The sequence below is a fragment of the Canis lupus genome, chromosome 27, assembly GCF_048164855.1.
Source record: "Canis lupus baileyi chromosome 27, mCanLup2.hap1, whole genome shotgun sequence".
Classification (NCBI taxonomy): Eukaryota; Metazoa; Chordata; class Mammalia; order Carnivora; family Canidae; genus Canis; species Canis lupus.
Window position 1 is genome coordinate 22,247,170 of NC_132864.1, and position 22,574 is coordinate 22,269,743.

General features: G+C 44.3%; 1 protein-coding gene across 13 annotated transcripts in view; it reads right to left on the reverse strand.

Annotated features, from left to right (window-relative positions):
• CIT (citron rho-interacting serine/threonine kinase) overlaps positions 1–22,574 on the reverse strand; it is a 165,096-nt gene that overhangs the window by 5,002 nt on the left and 137,520 nt on the right. For 7 of the 13 annotated variants that reach the window (XM_072802746.1, XM_072802750.1, XM_072802748.1 and 4 more), the window contains 17 exons: positions 20,915–21,077; positions 20,473–20,637; positions 17,332–17,469; positions 16,387–16,567; positions 15,639–15,730; positions 15,014–15,118; positions 14,619–14,788; positions 13,855–13,899; positions 13,323–13,403; positions 13,058–13,193; positions 11,294–11,433; positions 7,990–8,082; positions 6,377–6,485; positions 6,141–6,269; positions 5,522–5,602; positions 3,731–3,809; positions 3,428–3,607 (listed from right to left, as the gene is read on the reverse strand). In XM_072802746.1, the coding sequence (XP_072658847.1) occupies positions 3,428–3,607; positions 3,731–3,809; positions 5,522–5,602; positions 6,141–6,269; positions 6,377–6,485; positions 7,990–8,082; positions 11,294–11,433; positions 13,058–13,193; positions 13,323–13,403; positions 13,855–13,899; positions 14,619–14,788; positions 15,014–15,118; positions 15,639–15,730; positions 16,387–16,567; positions 17,332–17,469; positions 20,473–20,637; positions 20,915–21,077 (2,087 nt within the window). The remainder of the gene's footprint in view (positions 1–3,427; positions 3,608–3,730; positions 3,810–5,521; positions 5,603–6,140; positions 6,270–6,376; positions 6,486–7,989; positions 8,083–11,293; positions 11,434–13,057; positions 13,194–13,322; positions 13,404–13,854; positions 13,900–14,618; positions 14,789–15,013; positions 15,119–15,638; positions 15,731–16,386; positions 16,568–17,331; positions 17,470–20,472; positions 20,638–20,914; positions 21,078–22,574) is intronic. The other 6 variants (XM_072802749.1, XM_072802745.1, XM_072802742.1 and 3 more) reach the window with 3 other exon arrangements.

The following is a 22,574-nucleotide window of genomic DNA, read 5'->3' on the forward strand; positions in this document are numbered from 1 at the left end:
AAAAATGTTTGAGAGTGTTGCTGATTTTCCCAGAGGCCTATCTTAACCCTTGATGTTTAAATCCTTCTCTTTGAAAAGGGCCAAATTTGTTGATTTTTTTCCCCTTTGGTTATTGGTTTAATTGCCAGAATCACTTTTGTCAATGCCCATAATTAAAAGCAAATGAAAAGCAAAGATATCTACTGGGGAGGAGTGACTCTAGAGCAAGCTTGAAGGCCAAATCTGGACAGATAACCTATTTTTATAAATAAAGTTTTATTGGAAGATAGCCATGCCCATCTATATGCACTATCAATAGCTGCTCTCACACAATAATAGTTGAATAATTGAGACAGGCCATATGGCCCACAAGGCCAAAAATATTTACTATCTGGGCCTTTACAGAAAACGTTTGCCAATTCCTACACTATCATGAAGCAGAAAAGTAGAGATAATTTGATAAGTGATCAGTTCATTGTGAATATTTTCATGTGATTCTCTAGTTTCCCTGTGCAACTCAAACTGTAAAGATTCCAGATAACATGCCCAGAAAGCCAGAACCCCCTGGTGTTCCATGTACAGTGGAAAAGTTGGAGATAACTCAGATTTCAACATCTTGAAATAAAGGTTTATATTCCTCTCTAGTCATGTGGCTTTAAGATATGGAAGACAACAAATAAATAAATTCTAAGTAGGAGAATTACATTAAACCTATTTTTAATGGAAGAGAAATTATAAAATATGTCCACAGGGGCCCATCATAAAGCAAGTAAGAAGGTACTCAATGCCCAGGGGAAGAAGGATGGCTCCAGGAAGACCATTTGGAATGTCAGCTTAGATTAATGCAATGAAAGAAAATACCTATCATTCTAGGCCAAATGGGCAATCTCTCATCTCTGTATCCATTAATGACCAATAATCTACCATGCCAATTTTATGGGATTTTTTTTTTTTTTTTTTTTTTTTTGCATAGAGTTATAATTCCTGCTCTGCTAAACAGACCAGGGCAGTAAGGCCTGAGGTGAATCACACTCAGCCAAGCTGGCCTTCTACATTCTGACCTGCCAAAGCAGTCTGCATAACAAGACCATTTTAAAGCCAAGAGACAGGCAAAGACTGCTGATATTCCGACATGCCTGGCAACAGCATGAAAGCAACAGCATTGTTTCTGCCGCTCGTTCACAGGAACCAGCCACTTTCAACCACAGCATAAGTAACTTCTTACAGAGACACTATATAGTCTCAAAAGGAAGTTGCCTGCCATCTAATTAGTAAGGCAGTCGAGGAAAAAAAAAAAAATCTAATGACAGTACTTTGATTTGTTCTTGGCATGACTTGGAAACTACTTCAGAAAATCTGGACATTTTCAGGAGAGAACTATAGCCCTTTGAGCATTTACTCTTGAGGCAAGGTCAAGCCAAAAGTGTTTCTCAAACCTACACATCAACCTGGATCTGGCTCATAGACCTCTGTGTCAAGACAAGGTCCATCCCACTTCCATGTACTGCTGGTAGGATTACAAATGGATATAGCCTTTAGGGAGGAATACTCAGCAACATCTATCAAAATTAGAAATGGACATCTGATGTCACTCATCAATTTTTCTTCTAGGAATTTATCCTACAGATAGGTTCCTAATCCTGCAAAATGCCATAAGCACAGTCATTTAATTTCCTATAGCAACAGTCTGTGAACAACCCAAACATCCACTGATAAAGGAGCAGTGGATTTAAAGGACCTTTAAATAGATTAAGGTCACATGAAGGAATGCTATGTAGGCATAAAAAATAAAAATGAAGAAATACTTCTGAAACTGACATGAAGCAAGCTCCAAGATACATTAAGGTACAGAAGAATGTGCAGTGTGCTATCACTGGTCTTAAAAAGGGGGAAAGCACTTCCAGAATGGCACAGTAGGGACCACCAAAAACTTGTTCCTCCATAAAAGTAGCAAGTACACTGGCAACAACTGTCAAAATCAACTTTTCAGAGCTCTGGATATTAACCAAAGACTCGCAACAACTCAAACAGCAAGAGCATTCATGTAAGAAAAATAGCTGAATCTCAGTAAGAACAATAAGCTTTGTGACACATTAATATGACCTATTACCAACCCTTTTCTCCCAAGATCTGCAGGGGTTTTGAAACCAACAGCCCTGTAACCACAGTAGCCACTGGAGGGAGATCAGGATTGAAGCTCCCCAAAAAGCCCCAGCCCAGTCCCAAAAAATAGTCCTTCTCTCCCCTGTCCCCTGGGTATCATTCTCAGGACTTTTTATCTGACCTGGCTCAGGGTTTGCTCATGAGAAAGCCCTATTCCCAGATGTTTATCAAAAATAATCAGCGGCAAGTGTTTAACCTGGCAAATACCTGAGGCAGTGATACCAGCTGGGGAAGAGGCTAGCTAAAACACTCAAAAGGAAATCTGGGAATAAGAGGTCTATGAGGCATTCTGAAATAGTTCCATATATTTGTCAGAACCTAGAAAGCCACGCACAGAGGCAGGGCTCTGCAAATGCCCAGGAAAAATCTGAGAAGGCCTCAGTGTCTCAACTCTGGCTAACTTTGAGCATTGTGAGCCCATACACACACACACACACACACACACACACACACACACACACACACACACACACGGAAGCCCTCAGCAAAGGGTGAGAGACTTACTGGTTCGGTGCATTAAAGGAAATCTCTGCCCAATCATTAGCTGATGACTAACCTAACCAAGCAGAAACTTGAATGGCTACACATAACATAGAATATAGACTTTACAAGATTTAATCCAGGAGACTCAATAAATAGCAACAACAAACACAAGGGAGGGGAGGGACCTGAATTCCAGAGTTGCCACATTATATTATTTGAAATGTTCAGTCTCCAACAAAAAATCAGAAGACATGCAAAGAAAGAGGAAAGCATAGCATGGCCCCTATAGAAGGCCTTATTTCTTCTGGGAAATCTTCCCTGGCCCCCACGTGCAGGCTGAGAACCCTCCCCCGGGCTCCCAAGGTGTCTAACACTACCCCAGTGAGAGCCCCCATCCTTCTAGGCTGTGCTATAATTGCCTGATTGCTCATGTCTCTCTCCCACTGGGCTCTATCAGGGAGGGACTGCATCTGGTTTGTTCAGCACTATACCTCCCACAGCAAGCCCAACTAGCATGGCACAATATCTGCTAAAGCAATGAATGCATAATTCATGATCCATTCTGGTGCCACTGAAAATACCCAACAGAGAAAGACTAGACATTTCCTTCCACCTTTTCCAAGGGGGCATTTAAAAACTCCCCAGATACTTGTAAAGGACTGAGTCATTTTAATGCTATATCTCAAAGAATTGAGTGCCTGGAGCTTGAAGACTGGGAAACCTTTGATCAGTTTAGCAAAACTTCCTTCTATGTTACAGAAAAGCAGTCTGCCTCCTGCAGTGAAGAAGAGAAGTATGGTACCTGCGGGAGGTGGAGGGGCCCCGGTGGTGGTCAGTGCCGGACTCCTTCACGAGGTTTCCTTTGCAGCAAATGACCCTTAATTTATCCTGGTATGAGGACGCCAGGTAAATTGCTCCTGAGGATATTGCAGGGCCCAAGTAGCGTGGGTTTGGAATTTCCAAATATGCTCGGGCAGGAGTCCTGTGGAGTTCCAGATCAGAGTTTACCTCTGGTACGAGGTAGGATGGGAAGAAAACAGACACTTGGCCCCAACACCCAACCCCAACAGCTGAGCTTTTCAAAGCCTGAAGGGGCAATGCTTACCCCAGAGAGGAGCGTGCCTGGATCTCAATTACTTCAAGTGAGTTGAAGTGGGTCACAAAGAGATAGGGTTCTCTGTAGGCTGCATGGTCACCATGGAAGAGGAGCATGGAACAAGGAAGGGTTAAAAGAGAAAATCAAACCCAGGCTGTGATGTAACCTTGGAAAAAGGAATCCCACCTAAAAGAATTTATCCCACACACACATCCATGTGCAGACGTAATGAGGCATGTTCAAGTTTACTCACTGCCATGTTGTCAGAGCAGAAGATGGGAACCAAAGCAAGGGTACATTATAGGTTAAATAAATTATGGTATATCTGTGCAATTCTGCACAGCTGTAAAAATGCATGAAGCTCTCTATATACTGATACATAAGGTGTGCGGTTTTACTTAGTGTGTAAAACAAGATTTAGAGTAATGTGTGGTGTGGCACCACACTGATTTGTAATAAAGTGTGTGTGGTGGGGGGATAAGACTATATTTTCTTATGCATCTGTATTTGCACAAAACACTGGAACAGAACAGGTAGAAACAGAAGTTGTTCTCCCCCACTTGGGGGAATGGGGATGGAGAATTGGAGAGACCGGTTATATGGATGAGACTTTTCATTGGATACCTTTTTAAACTGTTTAATTCTGTTAAACTGTTGAAAATGTTGTACATTTTCAAAAAAAAAATTAGAGACTGGGTTCATAGATAATTAAATATTTCTAGTTTTAATACTAGGTGTCTATATCACAGTGTCAATTAAACTTTAGGATATGATGGGAGTTTTTCTGTCTTAAAAGGTAAAGGAGATTATCACTATTATCCCTTGTGGTAAACCAGGACTTTGGTATTAGACTGTTTGTCTGTCATGCCTCCTGTTACTCAGACCCTGGTGGAGCCTCCTTGCCGTGAATCTAGGCTGACCCCATGGCTGCTTGAACCAGTAGGATGTGGTGGAAGAAGGCCTGCCGACTTCCACTTTTGCACTCTTGGAAGAAGCCCACTTGAAGAGGAACTGAAGCCTCTAGCCACCAGCCCCAGCTGAGTTCTCACAAATTCTACCGATTGGCCGCCATTTTGCGAGGCCATTTTGCACTTTGTAGTTAATCCCACTGCCCCCATGGTACCACATGAAGCAGAACTGTCCAGTCAAACCTCAGCATCTTGGGCAATAATAAATTGTTGTTAGAACATGTTATGCAGCAAATGATTAACTAAATAGCCTTGACGGGTATTTTAGCCATAACAGTGTTTCAGAACATTCACATCAATATGTGTGTACATATTTGTATATATGTGTGGGTTTATGTATATGGGTATTTATGCTTTGACCCAGCAGCTCTGCTTTTAGGGCTTATGAGCAGCAGATACTACTTGACAAGTGTGCAAAGCTTAATGCAAGATATTCATCACAGCAATGATTACACTTACAAAAAGAATGAGCATGACCTATGTGCTCTGCCTAATTAGAACTAGTTTAATTGACAGGTGTTCAGCTATGCCATGGGATACTCTGCAGCCTTTGAAATGATTTAAATAAAAGGAGTGCTCTCCTTTCTTATCATAAGAGCCTAACAAATACTTCACAAGGCTGGTGGGTTTGGCTTATGCAGTTTTTCATCAAGCATCGGAATCTTTGCCCTGAACACTCTTCAGGTGACTGTGATCTGTGGCACTTGGTGTCTAATGTAATACACATAGATTCCAAGCACAGTGCTTAAACAATAAAGGATTCCACCTGCAATGCCTTCCCAGGACTCCAGCTGCTGGCAGAGTAGAGACCTCCATACCTCGCATCACTTACCAAAGGCCAAAGGTAAGCGACTCCACTTGAGATCGTCTGTGCGGCTACGTCTTCCGTAAGAGTCCACGAACACCCCAAATTCTGCAAGGAGTTGGAGCCCAGGGGCAGCAGCAAAGTCAGAGGGAGCAGTATCAATGACACACACTTTGACAGAAGAATAAGGGATTGAACCCAGGGGACCACCAGCCAGATTCAGCTGAACCTTTAAACCTGAGGACCTTTGCTGACCCACATCTCTGAGAGATGTGTTAAAGGAAGGAGACAGGGAAGAAGGAGCAAAGGAAGAAGGAAGAGAGAGGAGACAGGGAGGAAGGGAAGAAATAGAGACGCAGACACAGGGAAGAAGAAGACACTGGAGGACCCAGAGATTGGGCAGGGGTTGGAGGAGCAGGAGGAGGAATAAAAAGAATGAAGAGAAACATCAAAAGAAAGTCCAAGAAAGAAGGAAAGGAAAGGAGAGAGGAGAGGGAGAGAAAGAAGAGGGCAGAGAAAGAAGGAAGCGGCTGCTCTCAGGAGAGACTAGGAGAGAGTGGGCCCCAGTGAGAGCCCCAGTGGAGGTCCGGGGCTCCTAGTGCCTGCAAGCCCTCAGAGCAGTGGCAGGCGGTAGGCCCCAACTCACCGTGGAAGCAGAGCAGGTATTCCTCCCGCTGCCCTGCACTGTTCACCTGCACGATCGAGACAGGGAAACTGTTGGAAGAAGAGGCAAACACAGCAGGCGCCAAGGAATGGTCATTCTTATCCAGGAATTCTGTAAAGGCGGGTGAGAAGTGGGGTGTCAGGGATTGGCTCGAGTTGGCAGCCAGACCAGAGCAGAGTTTGGCCAGGGGGTTGGGTAGGGGGACACTTGAGGCCTACCCTCGAGCGTGTACTGCTTCATGTCAATTTCGTAGAATTTATTGGTTCCAATGAGGATACTGTAATTGGTGAAGTGAATGCAGCTGCAGGGCTCTGAAGTCTCTATCTCCTGAGACAGAGGGTAGAAGAAAACAATGTGAGTTAACACAGGGCAGCACCTCTCTACTGCTATTCTGTTTCCACCTCAGGCATCTAACCAAGCCTTGGAGACGGTCGCCTCTGGACCTGTTCACATTCTTGGCCACAGAAAACACACTCAATCCTTTCGCATCCCCCCATGAGGACCAATAATCCCTTTGCTACCTCTGGGTGCTTTGCAACCCCAGACTAATAAGGTCAGATAGCAGCCAAAAAAAAAAGTCAGAGACACCATTTCAATGAGAAGTTTACAGTCAAAGGCAGATCTTTAAAAATACAAATTCTTATCTGAGGAAAAAGACTGGAAAACACAGGGCTTATTAGAGGGAGTGGTTTTACTTTCTTCTTTTTGTGAGCTGTTTCTAACATGCATCTATATTACTTATATAATTATTCTCATCATCATTGTTGTAATCTCTATTAGTGATCAGCTTTCTAATTTCTTCTTGTTTTCAGGCCAATCCTAGTATTTTCAAAAACCTAGGCATGCTTATTCAAATGGTGGCCAAGAGTAATAAAGAAGCAATGATTTCTGAGAATTTTCCTAGAGCTAACAGTTGAAATCTAATCCACACTATCACCATTGAATATTTACTGATCACCTGCTAAGTATGAGGAAACTTTTAGGCAGCATGACACAGCGAAAGCAGGAAAAAAATCAAACTTCAGTTTTGGTTTCAACTTTGTAACAGGACCTCAGCCGGCCTCAATTGTCTTACCTAAAAATTGGGGATTACCACCCCTAAATTTAAGAACTGTTGTGAAAAGTGTTGGTAAAGTAGCCACTCAGTGTCTGGTACCATCTCAATAAAATAAAACAAACAGCCCGCGCAGAATGAAACTGTTTCCCTAACACATAATGACCCTTACATACCCCTTATTTCACTTCTGAGACTAATCATGAAGCACCGAAAATGAATTAGGCTTACAACAGGGGGAGCTTTCTTAGTCTAGGGACAACAGCCAGCCTCTAGGAGCAAGGCAAATGATCTAATGCACACCCTGTCCACACTGCAGTCACCATCACCACCACTCTGCTCCAAGGAGAATCAGCTTCCTCATTACACACAGGAACACAGCTAGCACTGGCTTTTCCAAAAGTTATTAATAGAAACATCTAGGATCTGACAAAGATTCTGATAAGTGTCGCCAGGGACGGCTGGCTTCTCAGAGAGAGCTCCGTCCTTTTTTACACTAATTTAAAGGAAGTGTCTCCTCCATCAGCCTGCTTCCCTTCTCCTTTAACAAAGGGCTGAATTCCCTGGGCTGGCTGGAGAGGCAGCTCACCAATAGGAGAAAGAAATCAAGAGGGCAAACTACAGCTACTCAGGGCTCTGGCACTTCCTCCAGGAAGGAAGGGTGTGTCTGCCCATCTGTCTCTCTGGAGGTCACCCTGGCACACACTGTTCCCTGAGAGGGCACACTTCCCAGGCCAGGTGGTGGGGACGGCAGGATGCATGAGGCCCAGGACTTACTTTCCGAATGCAGTACTTGCTGAGGTTTTCGTTGTAGCGGAGAATGACAACTTTGCTGGGCATGGCTGCACAAATGCAAAGCCCATTCTCAATCTGAAAGGCAACCAGGGAAACAGAAAGAAAGAAAAAGAGGGTCACTAGTGTGTATACTGGCTCCATAGCAAAACTGGGAACACAAAACCAATTTAGAGCAGGGTCTCTCCACCTCAGCACTACTGACACTAGCCCAGATAATTCTCTGTGGCAGGAGGCTGATCTGTGCATTGTAGGATGTTTAGCAGCAACCCTATGCTCTACTCTCTAGATGCCAATGGCACTGCCACCAGCTGTGATGACCAAAAATGTCTCCAGACACTGCCCAGTGTCCCCCATGGGATAGAAATGCCCCTAGATAAGAATCACTGACTTAACAAAGACCTCGCAAAGACCTCTGGAAATCACCTGACACCACACACTTTTGGTACATGTGCACCTTCTGCAGAGACAGGGTCTTTGGACGATCTTACCCCGAGGGAGGAGAAAGGCAGGAGACATTACCCCAAGAATTTAGGGGTTGTGGTTCAAAGAGAAAAGCTCTTAGCTAAGATTTGTGTATGTAGAGTTCTTTTTCTAGAATAGTCGAATCACTCTAATTTCACCTCCCAGTACCAGGTCTTTGTCATTTCATCAAGGGCGAAAATATGCTTCTCAAATCAGTGCTGACAAGGTCAGTGGTTGGCAGGGTGGGTGGGGTAAGATGGGATGAGAGAGGAAGAGATACACAGGATATGGAAAGTTTTAGTAATGTTCTAGTTCTTGGGGTGGGTAGTGAGTCTGGGAATGTTTCTGTAATCATGTGTTAGGATTTTATAATGTGCCTAGTTTTTCATATTTCCAACATTGTATAATGCCCATTTCTAAGTAACTTATCATTCAAGGAAATCATAAGAAATTTTAAAATCTGTGGAATGATAAAAATTTACAGGATGTGACTAAATTGTAGTTAGAGGGAAAATGTATAGCCTTAAAATGCTTATCTTCGGAAAAATGGCCTGAAAATTAATTAGCTAAACAAGAGATTAGAAAGAGAACAATGGAAGAAAGCCAGAGAAACCAAAGGAAGGAAAAATAAAGATTAAGGAAAATGCAAAACTTAATGATAAGTAAGATAACTATCATGGCAAGAAACAGCCCAAAGCTGCTTCCTTGTAAAGATGAGTAAAATCAGTATAACACTGATGAAAGTAAGACAAATAAGAGATCCAGCATGGGTTATATTAGAGATAAAAACATGCAGCAGCTAAAAGAGAATATACAACAAAGAACAAAAAGCAGGAAAAAAGGAGAGAGAGAGAAAAAAATGTTCTCTTCAAAAAGAAGAATTGAGGGACACCTGGGTAGCTCAGTGGCTGAATGTCTGCCTTCAGCTCAGGGCCTGATCCTGGGATCTGGGATCTAGTCCCACATCAGGCGCCTTGCGGGGAGCCTGCTTCTCCCTCTCCCTGTATTTCTGCCTCTCTGTGTATGTCTCTCATGAATAAATTTTTAAAAACCTTAAAAAAAAAAAAAAAGATAAAACTGAAAAGGTACAGCATTCCTTGCTGGATCCTTATCTAGAAATCCTGGGTCCCTATCTGGAAATCTGCAATGTCCTTCATCAGTCCCTGAAGATTCACCTCCTCTGAGAAACCTTTGCAAATCCATACCTTTCCAGGCCAGTATCCTCTTCCTTTATACTCTGTCCTCTTTTTATTGTTGCCACAGTTAATCCCAACCGTTGTGTAAGTGACTAAGAAAAGAATCCCAGCAGCCCCATGGCCAGAGTATTTCAGAAACCAAAAGTCCTCAAGAACAGTGGCCAAGGCCACGGTCAAGGCCCCCTCAGGAGGTTCCTGCGGCCCACAGCAGCCCTCCCTGCACTGGTCCTCCATCCCTCAGTGCGGATCTCCTGTGAAGGCTTGGTCAAGTACACAGGATGCACTAGGTAAACCCTGACCAAGTGACTAAATGGCAAATACCCAGTGAGCAGTCTTCTGAGAAGGGAAAGGCAGTGGTTTGGGAGAACTCCAGTAGCCTCAGGGAGTCTACAGATGCTTGATTCAGATTTCATTAGTTATATATGTTCATCTGCATGCATTCATAAATACTCTTAATTTATTTTAATAAAAATGTTTCCTTAAAGCAGGCAAGCAAATGTATTTACTTGCCAAAATATACCTGCCCTACGACCCAGCAATTGCACTGTTGGGGATTTACCCCAAAGATACAAATGCAATGAAACGCCGGGACACCTGCACCCCGATGTTTATAGCAGCAATGGCCATGATAGCCAAACTGTGGAAGGAGCCTCGGTGTCCAATGAAAGATGAATGGATAAAGAAGATGTGGTTTATGTATACAATGGAATATTACTCAGCTATTAGAAATGACAAATACCCACCATTTGCTTCAACGTGGATGGAACTGGAGGGTATTATGCTGAGTGAAGTAAGTCAGTCGGAGAAGGACAAACATTATATGTTCTCATTCATTTGGGGAATATAAATAATAGTGAAAGGGAATATAAGGGAAGGGAGAAGAAATGTGTGGGAAATATCAGAAAGGGAGGCAGAACGTAAAGACTGCTAACTCTGGGAAACGAACTAGGGGTGGTAGAAGGGGAGGAGGGCGGGGGGTGGGAGTGAATGGGTGACGGGCACTGGGGGTTATTCTGTATGTTAGTAAATTGAACACCAACAAAAAATAAATTTAAAAAAAAATCAGTATGCTATTAGTTATAAAGTCAGGAACTGACTTTATTATATAAATTTCATAAATCATAAATTTGTAAATTTTTAGTAATATAACTTTTTTCCTAGTTTGGTTCCATGTTAGATTAAAAAAAAAAAAAAAGACTAGGGGCTTTTGTGGGGCTCAGTCAGTTAAGCATGTGTCCCTTGATCTCAACTCAGGTCTTGGTCTCAGGGGTCATGAGTTCAAGCCCCATGTTGGGCTCCATGCTGGGTGTGGATCCTACTTTAAAAAAAAAAAGACTCCATCATATACACTCACATGCACACTCACACATACACACTTTTTTAAAACCATGGATCATCCTTTCAGTTTTGCTAATTTTATTCTCATTTTACTCTCTGATGTTCCCTCTAGACTGAAAGCCCATGCAAATTTCATGGCTCCACCAATTATTTCCTGTGCCTAAAGGAAGCAACAGAAATTTAACCCAAAGGACATCCAAGTTTCAAGGTTAAATCAATAAGCCCTGTTGAAGGAGGGCAGAACTGATTTCAAGAACATTCCACCCGCTGAGGCCCTGAGGAGACCTTACCTTGCCAGCAGCAAACAAGTGGCAGCCCTTCACGGCTTCGAAAATGTTGGGTGAGATGTCAGGCTGGGCAGGAAGGTGAGCCTGTGCTAGGGACTGCTTAACTTTCTTCACGTCAATGAGACACAGAGCCCGCTCTTCTCCTGAGGGGAAAGAAAGAGCCTCATGGTCAGTGTGAGGCAGGGAAGCAAAGGTGCAGGATGGCAATCCTATTTCTCTTCACAAACAGCCATGCAAGGCCATGCAAACAAACAGTTTTCCATGGATTCCTATGTGCACAGTTCAGGTCCAAGTTTTAGAACTACAGTGAAAAACATCTGGCTTCTTGGTCAAGATTCCAGAATGAAAAAAAAAAAAAATCCTGCAGACATAAAACCAGAGAACATGAACTGGTCTTTTAAACATGTTCCCCACCAAAGTAAAGATAAGAACACCAAGGACACGTTTATAAAACAACAGGCTTGGACTATTCCAATAGGTCAATGTCATGGAGGACAAAAGAAAGGCTGAGGATCCATTTCATATTACAGGAGACTAATGGAACAGGATCACGAATCGGGGAGGAATCCTAGAAAGGACATTATGGAGCCACAGGTAAAATCTGACTATAGGAAGTGTATCAGACTAGTGCATTACAGCAAGTATTAAGAATTCAAAAGCTGTGCCATGTGAAACTGGTGTGATACTCCAATGGCGGATCCATGCCATTACAGGTTCATCCAAACACAGAGAATGGACGACACCACGGGTGAACTTTAATGGAAACCATGGCCCCTGGGTGATGATGCGTCACTGCAGGTTCATCAGTCATGTCAAATGTCCCCCTCTGGCGGGGGTATTGACAGTGGGGACAAGGGACATACAGGAACTCTCTGCCCTTTCCATTTGATTTCGCTGTGAACCTAAAACTACTCTAAAGATTAAAGTGAAGAAGGGAGGGAGGTGGGGATGGAGAGGAAAGAAAGAAAGGAAGAACAGGAAAGGAAGCAAGCAAAGCAGAAAGAAAAAAAGAGGCAAAGAGAGGGAGAGTTAAAGAGACCACGAAAGGCCAGTTCCTGACTATTATTTCAGCCCCCAGCTCCATCCAGCCACACATGAAACAAGACCTGGCTGTGGATATTTTTGAACACTGAGCCAACAAATTACTGTTTTCTCTTAAAAAAAAAAAAAAAAAGACAGCCTATAAAGAGAGAAAACATTTCTTTGCCATGGTTGTGTAAGAGAACGCTCTTGTTGTCAGGTAATATGCTAAAGAATTTGGGGTCATAAGTCCCTGCAAGGGACTCTCAGATGGTCCAAAACTTAGTGTGTGTGCATATGCGTTTGTATAGGAAGAGAGTAAAAATATGGCAAGATGTTAACCAGTGGTGAACAGACAAAGGGTCTCCGAGAGGTCACAGAAATAAGAGGCAATGTGCTAACAGCAAGCAAGCTCTCAGGCCACAGCCCGCAGTGGCGCTGACGTCACCATGACGTTGGCATCAAAGGGTCTGATGTTAATGAGACTCTGGGGCTCACGACTCTTCACTTGGCATGACGGTGAAGTGTTCTTTGGGGGTCAGACTGTGCTATGCAGACCACCAGGGAATGGATGTGTGCAGAGAGCGCTGTCAGCTTGGGCAGCGACAGGAACCCAAGGGAAAGAGTTGCTTTGGCTCCCATCTGCCACCAGGAGGGCCTGCCTTTCTGTTTCACAAGCATGACACTCGACTCTCAAATCATCTCCCTTGACAGTGAAAAGAGAGCACCACATCCTTGGTCTACCACCTGCTATCATGAGGAGCTTCTCCAGGTCCTTGATGATATAAATTTGGAAGACCGCTCCAATTCCTGGGACATGGGTGAGAGAGTTTTTCAGGACATTCAGCGCGTAGAGCCCTTCCTCAGTGCCCACCAGCACCACCTGCAAGTACAGATCCACAGGTGACGGAACCATAATCACATCCTCATGACAAAGTCAAAGAGTAAAAGCAAGAGCCCCTTCTCTCGTGGCTGCAGGGGGCCACAGCCAGTGTCCAGAGAATAGCATTACCTGGTCGCTGAAGGGCAGTGTGCAGTTCATGTCTAGACGGTCATCACCTTCCAGTTTCAGCAGGGAGTTTCCAAGCAATTTCTTTACATATTGGGACAAAAAGAAAGAGAGAAAGAAAAGGACACAGTAAGATTGAAGTGTTCACGATCAAACCATCCAGAGAGACAAAAGCAAGAACAGGGAGAAGTTTGGTGCCAGGAAGAAAGGAAGGTTACTCCTGAAAATGCCAGAAACATACATTTGCTCTTGGCTTGCCCCATGTTTTGATCTGAGCTCAAAAGGCCAAACATGAATGTTACTGGTATCTCCAGGGCAGTTGTTAATTAGCATCAGAGTTACAGTTCAGCTTGGACGCAGAAATAAATGAGCAAGTAGACACTGAGAGATTTTCTGTGCTGGGAAATAAACTGATGCTAAAGGGATTTCACCTGCAGAGGGTTAATAAGCCACATGGAAGGTTCCTTCCCCTCCAGGCTGCAGCAAAAGTACAAAGCACAGTGTCAGCAGTGAAGCAGCTTCTGAATCTCTTTACCTGAACCCACGCAGACAGAAACTCGTAGGAAATACAGTCACAGTCCTATTGTACACATATTAATGTGGATTTCAATAAAAGCCTCACACAGGTAACAACACAACAAATCATCAAAACAGGTCCACCCAGTGAGTCAAGCTCCTCTCAGGAGGCTCATGCGTAAGAAGTTGGCCATTGCAAACACTGAACGTGTTTACTAGGAGCCCGGTGTTTGGCCTTTGGTTGAGAAAGTGCCAATGAGCAAGGAGCCCTGTTTATATCCTGGAACTTTCCAGGAGGAGTGATGCCAATCAAGGCACACCTACGACTCTAACGTCTTAAGGATAAGTAGGATCCTGAACCTGCCTACAGAAGAGCAGATCATGTGGAAGCTACGGAGAAGGTTATGAAAAACCTTCCCGGAGTTGGCATGGTTTCGGCAGACTTTTGTGCTGCTTCATGGCCAAGTGCTTGCAACTCAAGTCTTCAAATAAACTCATCAGGGTAAACAAGAGAGAGGATCTCCTTACGAGTACGTTTGCTGCCATGACCAAGAGCTGGCTAACGGCGCTGACACCCCCACGCTAAAGTGCTGCAGAAGGAGGGCTTGTGATGCCAGACAAGCCAGTGAAGAGCCCGTGTCTTGGTCACACAAGAGTCCCCGTCATGACAGTGCCAGGCCAATGCTCCTTGGGGAGGCAGCAACAGGGCTCCCACCACTCTGGTCAGCTCCCACGTCAGCCCACTTAACAAAGACAAGCTCCAGTGCCCGTCTTCATACTCACAGCATCGGCTTCTGCTTTTTCCCTAGAAACTCTCCCACCTGCGACAACGGACTCTAAGGCGGTGACCCAGCGCTGTTTGTCAGGGAAGCTGGGAGCCAGCAAATAGAGCGTTCTCCCAGGCCAGCAGGTGGTGTGTGGGTGAGACTCCATCTTCAGCACGTAAGGGACATCTAGGGCATCGGACAAAGAGCAGGGGTTGGCTGTGGCTTTCTTTCACTCCCACGCAGTGGGCGGGGGGGGGGGGCGCCTGGAGGTGTCAGCGATCTGCTCCCCCCCCCGCCCGCGCTGCCCCTGCCAGCCCCCTATGACAGGGGAGCCGGGGACAGCCCCTTCCACCCCAGCTGATTTACCAAGCCCAGCGTGCCCCTGGGGTGGGCTCTCCCACTCCCCCTCACCTGCTTTGGCTGTATTTGCAAGCTCAGAAGCACCAACGGCGCCATGAATAGATACATCCCCGTCGGGAAGGCACAGCTCAAATTCTTCCACCGGCCTCTGTCCAGCTTGGTGCAAAGAGGAAGGGCAGAAAGAAAACCAAAAGAACAGGAACAAAGAACAACGGAAGGAAAGAAGAAAAGAGAGAGACAGAGACAGAGACAGGGCAAGAGAGACAGAGTATGCGTGGAAAGAGAGGCGCACGAGAACAGAGGAGGGAAAAAGGTGTGCAGAGAAGGCGGAGAGGGAAGATAAAAACAAAATAAAGTGTGTCAGATGAGTAGCACAGTCAAATTTCTGATGCCGATGCGGATTTATGGGTTAGTTGACTGAGGCAGAAGTTCTCTGAAGGTGTATTAGCAGGTAGACTCTTCAGGGCAGCACCCTGCAGGTTCTTCAGAGGGGAGACCTATAGACGTGAGTATCGTACCAATAACCTTTAGCGAAGTCATTTGGCTTTGAATTTTCAAAAATGGAAAATCGTAGAAGGCTCGCAACGCAGTCTGAAAAACCAAAGCCTTCACGCCAAGACTGGGAGACCTGGGTCAACCACGTGCACAGAAACATCCCCCTGAATTATTAATTTACCTTCTCTGGCTTCATTGTCATAAATGAGGACTTTGGATCCCTCCAGGACAATGTACTTCCTGTCCCAACCTTGCTGTCCTCGTTTGTTATTCCTGGGGAAATAGGGATGAACAAGAACGAGGCTGTGGAGCTGGAAGATCCTCGGGGAGGAGGAGGGGGAGAGGGGACCATAGCCGAGATGCTTCTCTAGAAAGCATCCTGGGGAACGGGAGCAGTCGGGGCCTTCGTGTCAGGGGCGGCAAAGCTCCCTTCTACCCTTGGAGGGTCTGTTGCTGGCCCAGGAATTCCACTGGTGGCAGACAGAGCAACAGAAGGACGGCGTACACATTTTATTTTACATATATCTGGGTGTCTCCACCAGACAATAAAGGCCCAGAAAGTGGACAGACCTAAGTGTTGGTACACTGGCTTCAACAAAGACTAGTGATTATGAAAAGGCAACGAACACGTCGTGGGGAGGTGGAAAGAAGATAAGGGGTTACTTTAACAAGGTTTCTTTGCAAAGAGTTCTCTCTGCAGGCCTTGACTCCCTATCTCTGGTGATAATATTTCTTTCCTCCTGGATAAGGGAGGGCTGCTTTTATCTCCTACTTTTAGAAGAGAAAGAGGAGGTCAGAGTGTCCTTCTGAGATCTGCTGTTTGTCAAGTCCCTTTGGCTCAAAATAACCCTTATTCCAGAGTGGCATATTTCAGGGGTGGCGCCTTCACCAGCACCTGGCACCCAGCCCAAGGCACCCTGCCACAATACCTGGGCACTTTCATCCACCCTTCCAGGTGTAAGCCGCTGCTGGGCTCCTTGGTCTGAAGCCCCGGGGAGTTCATTTTGTCACGACAGAAGGCCTCAGTGAAGTGTGTGGCATACTCGGCTGGCAGGCCACAGGTGGCTGGCAAGCACGTGGAGCACTTGGGATGACACATCACCTGACATTCTGGGGAAAAGCAGCGAACAAGCTGAAAACACCTTGGCTGACCCTGGCCCGTTATTTCCTCTGCCAGCCAAGCCCCAGCCGGGCCCCATCACCCGGGGAATCCCTAAGCTTTCCCAGAAGCCAGGCCCCTACAGAGAGCCAAGTGCTCTCAACACGATGTTCCTGGATTCTCCCCAAGCTGCTACAAACAAGTGTGTAAGGGACCTGTTTGCACAGTTCAGTTGGAGCCAGCACACAGCCTAAAAGTAGGGAGAGAGCAACCTGGCAAAAAAGGGAGTGGGGAGGAAGGGAGGCTAGAAATCAGCAAAGCACAGGCATTTTGCAAACGGAGGGGGAGACATGAGCTGGAAACATGGATAAGCTCATTCCTTTAACAGGGGAAAAATAGAGGCCTCCCACTGAAACTAAAAGCTTGAAAATGAATGCACTATAGGATAAAAAATAAAAAAAATAAAAAAAAAAACAGGGGTGCCTGGGTAGCACAGTTGGTTGAGTGTCCAACTCTTGGTTTCGGCTCAGGTTGTGATCTCAGGGTTGTGAGATCAAGTCCTGCCTGCATCGGGCTCTCTGCTCAGTGCAGACATTGCTTAAAATTATCTCTCCCTCTCTTTCTACCCCTCCCATTCCTGCTGTAACATAAATAAATAAATCTTGAAAAAAGAAAGAAAAAAGAAAAAAAAAAAAAAAAAAACCCACCCCCATCAGATAGATCTGTTTAGGTAGAGACATGCAAGTGCCCACTGCAAATGCACAACTGCTCTTACCAAGACATTTGGATGCCTGGCGCCCAAAGTGCACAGTATCCAGACACACAGCACACTTTGTGGCTCGCATGTTCAATCCTACATTAAATCGGTGAGGAATATTGTGGTGCATGCGCTCCTTAAGACGCCGACTGAATTCTGAAGGAAAATTGTTTTTAAAAAATCATTAGGTGCTACAAATAGTTCCATCAAGAAAGTAAAAACATAACAAAACAAAACAGAATGGGAAAGAATATTTGTAAATCATATCTCTGACAAAGGATTTGTTGCTAGGATATATAAAAAGCTCTTACAACTCAGTAATAAAAAGACAAATAACCCAACTTTAAAATAGGCAAAGGATCTGACTAGACATCTCTCCAAAGAAAATAAATAAATGACCGAAAAGCACATGAAAAGATGGTCAACATTATTAGTTATTAGAAAAACACAAATCAAAAGCACAATGAGATTCTACTTCACACCCACTTCACTCCCATCTAGTGAAGGAAACAAGTGTTGGTGAAGATGTGGAGAAATTAGAACCCTCATACACTGCTGATGGGAACATCAAATGATATACCCACTACACTCTGGAAGACAGTTTGGCAGTCCCTCGAAAAGTTAAATTTAGGATTACCCGGCGATTCCATTCCTAGGTATATCCCCAAGAGAACTGGAAATATACATAGCCACAACATACAATGTTCACAGCAACATTATTTATAATGGCCTAAAAGTGGAAACAACCCAAATGATTACTAGTGGATTAACTGACAAGATGTGCTATCATACAACAGAATATAACTCAACCAGAAAAGGTGAAGAACTAATAAATGCTACAACATGGGTGAATCTGAAAAGCATTATGCTCAATGAAAGCCAGATACAAAAAAAAGATGATATAATTTCATTTATATGAAATGTCTAGAATAGTAAATCTATTTGGCTTAGTGGCTGCCAGAGGTCAGGGCAGAGGGGAGAATCCAGAGGGTCTGCTAACCAGAAGGGTGCTATAAAGGAGAGGGAAAGGTTGAGGCCAAAAATGTCAACATTACAATGTGATGACTGTACAAGCTTGTGCACTTGATAAAAAACATCATATGCTTCAAAAGTGTGAACTGTATGGTGTGTTAATTCATCTCAATAAAGTTGCTAAAAAACCATTACAGCGGATTAGGTAGACTATGAAACTATCTTAACACGAACAGATCCATCTAGATTTATATGAATCAAGTTAAAATCTCCATTATCCAGCTATTGGAAATTGAGTATTTTTAAAGAATGTATTACTGGCATAAGATAGGCTATATGATAGCAAAGATGTTTGTGAGCATAAAGAAACATGCTTTTGAGTTAAATGTTTGTAAATATTTTAATCAATCATCAAAGCTTTGTTTTCCAGATGAACTTTCGTATGTAGAAGTTTTCAAAATTCGGTTTCAAAATCAATTCTGAATTACAACATTTCTAGTTATTAGATATATAAACTGACTGAAGATTTCTCCCTTTGTGTCCTATTCTTTCATGAATAACCTCCTTTTAAGCCTTAAAAATCTAATTCTTACATTTATATTCCAGTCTTTAAAAGAACTAGGTTGCTCCCCCTCCCATTTTATGGCCTCTCTCTCCATAGTGACCTTATTAAAGACAGCTTTGAACAGAAAAGCTCAGAATCCAAATTTCTGAATCCAAATCAGGTTCTCCACAGAACACTGCCTCCCATCCTTTACCAGAAAGTTGTAAGGAATAAATGGCGTGAAAGCACTCTGACACCATGAACATGTGGCACATGGGAAGGAGGTGCCTGGGGTCTGAGGAAGCTCGCAGGCTGCTGCTCTATGAAGCCCTGTCAATGGATACTACGGTCGGAAACAATTTTCTTCCCCTTGCGTTACCATCACTATCACCATGATTCTAAGGGTAAACCTTTTGATTCAAAGTGTTATGGAAACATAGGAAACAAGAGCACATCATCACCAAAGAAAAACCATGGACACACCAAAATGCCATCGAGATTTGCAACTAAAATCAGTTATACTGTGGTGCTATGACACTAACCCACAGCTCTGCTCTACAATCCCCTAAGACCTTGCAAAACCACCTTCCTTGGCCTTTTTTTTTTTTTTCTTAAAGGCAGACTGCCATACACAGTGTCTCATTTGGATGTATCTGGAATCTTAGAAACTTGACCACCTGATGTTCTCCTACAAAGGGACCTTGAGAGCTTGTTTGGAGGTTCCAGCAGGGGAGCGTAGCTACTCATATACCCTTGACGGAAGAACAGCCCTCCTCTATCAGGGAAGGGCATCCCCTTTAACCGAGCGTGCACATAGAGCACTGTGGGAGGAAGGGGACACCTGCCTAGCTAGCCAGATCAGCCGAATCCACCCTGGTGATCACTGGGGTGACGAATGTCCCAGCCAGATCACCCTCACAACCTGGCCTTTTTTTTTTTTTTTTAAGTCTTTTTCCTCTCTAGGTGAACAGAGTACTTTTAAGAACACAAAGAAAACTTCCTATGCTGTTGGTAAGAATATAAAGTGGAAGACTACCAAAACTCGAAACGCAAATAATCTTTAACGCAGTGAGTCATTTCGCAAGAATTGATCCTACGACTGTAGCAGCCACAGAGGTGCAGGATTTCACTACAGGGTGCTCCTGGTAAGGAGAGACTGGAAACAACCTAAATCCCTGACAACAGGCATCTGCTTTCATAGGTTAACCATGTAACCACACCAGTGAATACCATGCAGCCCTCTCAAAGGACGAACTTGATTCATATGTATTTATAAACACTCTAATATTTTAAGGAAAAGAAAGAGCAGGGTACAGCATAGTGTGCTATGGTATTTGTAACAGAAAAAAAGGCTGAGGAAAATATACCTATTTTCTCATACTTTTTAAACATAATTAGATAAGATACATGAATAACATGACGTGTGTTTACATGCATGAACTATTGCTGGAAGAATATAGTGGTGGTCTCTGGCTAAGGGAACTGGCATTGGGATGGGGAAGAAGATGGACTTCTTACTCTTGAGTATTCTTATCCTTAATATTATTACTTGTCACTTTTACCACAGGTCTGCATTTTCTTAGTCAATTAAGTCAATTAAAAACAGTTTTCAACAAAACCCCAGTGGCTCCTTGAGAACATACCCTCTGGAGTTGATGACTCCTTTCTGCGGCTGGATGGTGGGGCAAGCAGGCTCATGGCACTGGGCTGGTGCTCAGGTGACCGCACGATGGCAGACATGGCAATCTGCTGCCTCGCGGTGGCTGGCGTAGATGGGTGCGGATGGTCTGTGGCCTTCCGGTGGGCAGCTGGAGAAAGACCAGTCCGATGCCTTCTGGTTAGCTGGGTCACCAAGAGGCCAAAACCAAGTGGACTGCCCCTGGGCTGTCTTTCAAGGACCCGAGACCAAAGGAACACGCATTGTGCCAAATGGGAAATGCCAAGGACGCTTTGAACTTTTCAGACTTGGGTCATCTGGACTGAGAGCTTCTGGGCCATAAGTACAGATGCTAAACTAGTACAACCTATCTGCTTGAGATGGGTCCTCTGCCTTTTCCACAGATGTGGCATAGAGAGTGCCCCTACCTTCCTCCCGGGCAGACCGGAGCTCGATGCGGGTCTTCTGGAGGGCTTCCTCTAGCTCTGCACAGCGAGCTTTCTCCTTCTCCAGAGCCACCTTCAGCTCATTGTACTGCAGAGGAACCTGTGTGGGCAAAGCAGGGTCCTCTTTCCGTCGACTAAATAAACCCTAGCAATGGAAACAGAGATATCTCCTAACTCCTGGAAACTGGCACTTTAAACTAGCTAAAGGAACTCTGTCTCAAGAGGAGCAAACCACGAAAGCCAGGAGCATACTCACTGTAAGTGGATTTAGTAAAAATGGCATGTGAAGGGGGGGAAGGGGGACTGAGCCACAGCCCATCCCAGCCGGCTGGAAAAAAATAGGGTTTCGGAAACTTTCAACAAGAGGGTTCAAGATGCTTGAACTGCCACCACCTCTTCCTTTAGCACTTCCCAAGAAGGAGAGCCATTTCCTGAGTCTTTACCCTCAAAAAGTGGAAGTGGAGGATGGAGTCAGGAGGGATGGTTCAGAAATCACTCTTGCTTTGCGTTTGTCTCATGACACTTGGTTACAAGACACAGAGGTGAATGTTTAAAAAAAAAAAAAAAAAAAAAGACCAAATACCTGAATACAGAAATGATATCAAAACAAGGGGCTTACTCAAAAAAAAAAAAAAAAAAAGGCAAATGGAAACATGGACTGCACATGAAGGGCAAAAGATAAACAGGGAATAATGTGACCAGGGGAAAAAAAAATCCAAAAATAAATGGAAACACCCTAACTACATCACATGACATAATCAGATAACAATTTGCTGCTAAGATAAAAAGATTCAAAATCATAAATAAAGATTCAATAATCATAAATACAAACAATCACATGGTGTACCAGAACATCCCTCCCCTGCAGCCACCACAGGAGACTGCTCTCACCCCTAATGGTCAAGACAGCGCAGGGAACACGGCCCACTCCAGCCCTCTCTCGGGTACTCCAAGTCACAGGAGGGCTGCCCTGTTCCCCCGGGGCAGGAATGCCTTTAGAAGGCAACTGCAAGCTCCTTAGAGACCTTTTCCAACTGAGAACACTTGGCCAAACCTATTAAGAGGGGCTTCAGTGGTTTAGGGAAGCATGTTTTCGAGGTAGTAAAAAGTCTTCCCAAGTGCATCTACATATGACCCTACCCATAGTTCCTTTTTGGTCATAGTTTTTAATTGGTCTACCATGATTTTAAAGGGATGGAGCAGCACTCAGTGGAGGGCAGAACTATCTAGTCAGGTACTTCTGGTGAGTCAGTCACCTCAACTCCCTGGTTGCTGGTCTCTTTCTAGGCCTTTGCCAATCAAAAGGACTGGGCCAGGTAATTTTAAATCTTTTCTAAAATCCTGTACATGTGCCCTAAGAATCCTTCTACAGAACTGAGAACACCTCTCTGTTGTGAATCCCACACACATGACCTATAATCTATCTCCAGCACTGTACCTGTGACCTGCTAATCCCTCTGGAGTCTTGTATAATGACCTCCATGTAAACCTTTCTCTGTGCTATCACCCTCACCCCAGCTGCTTAGAAAATGAAAAAGGAAAAAAAAATCACTTTCTTATCAGAGACAGGCACTACAATTTTAAAGGCCATGAACACAAAGTCATGAGTTACAGACTTGATAATGACATCCTTTCTAAGTAA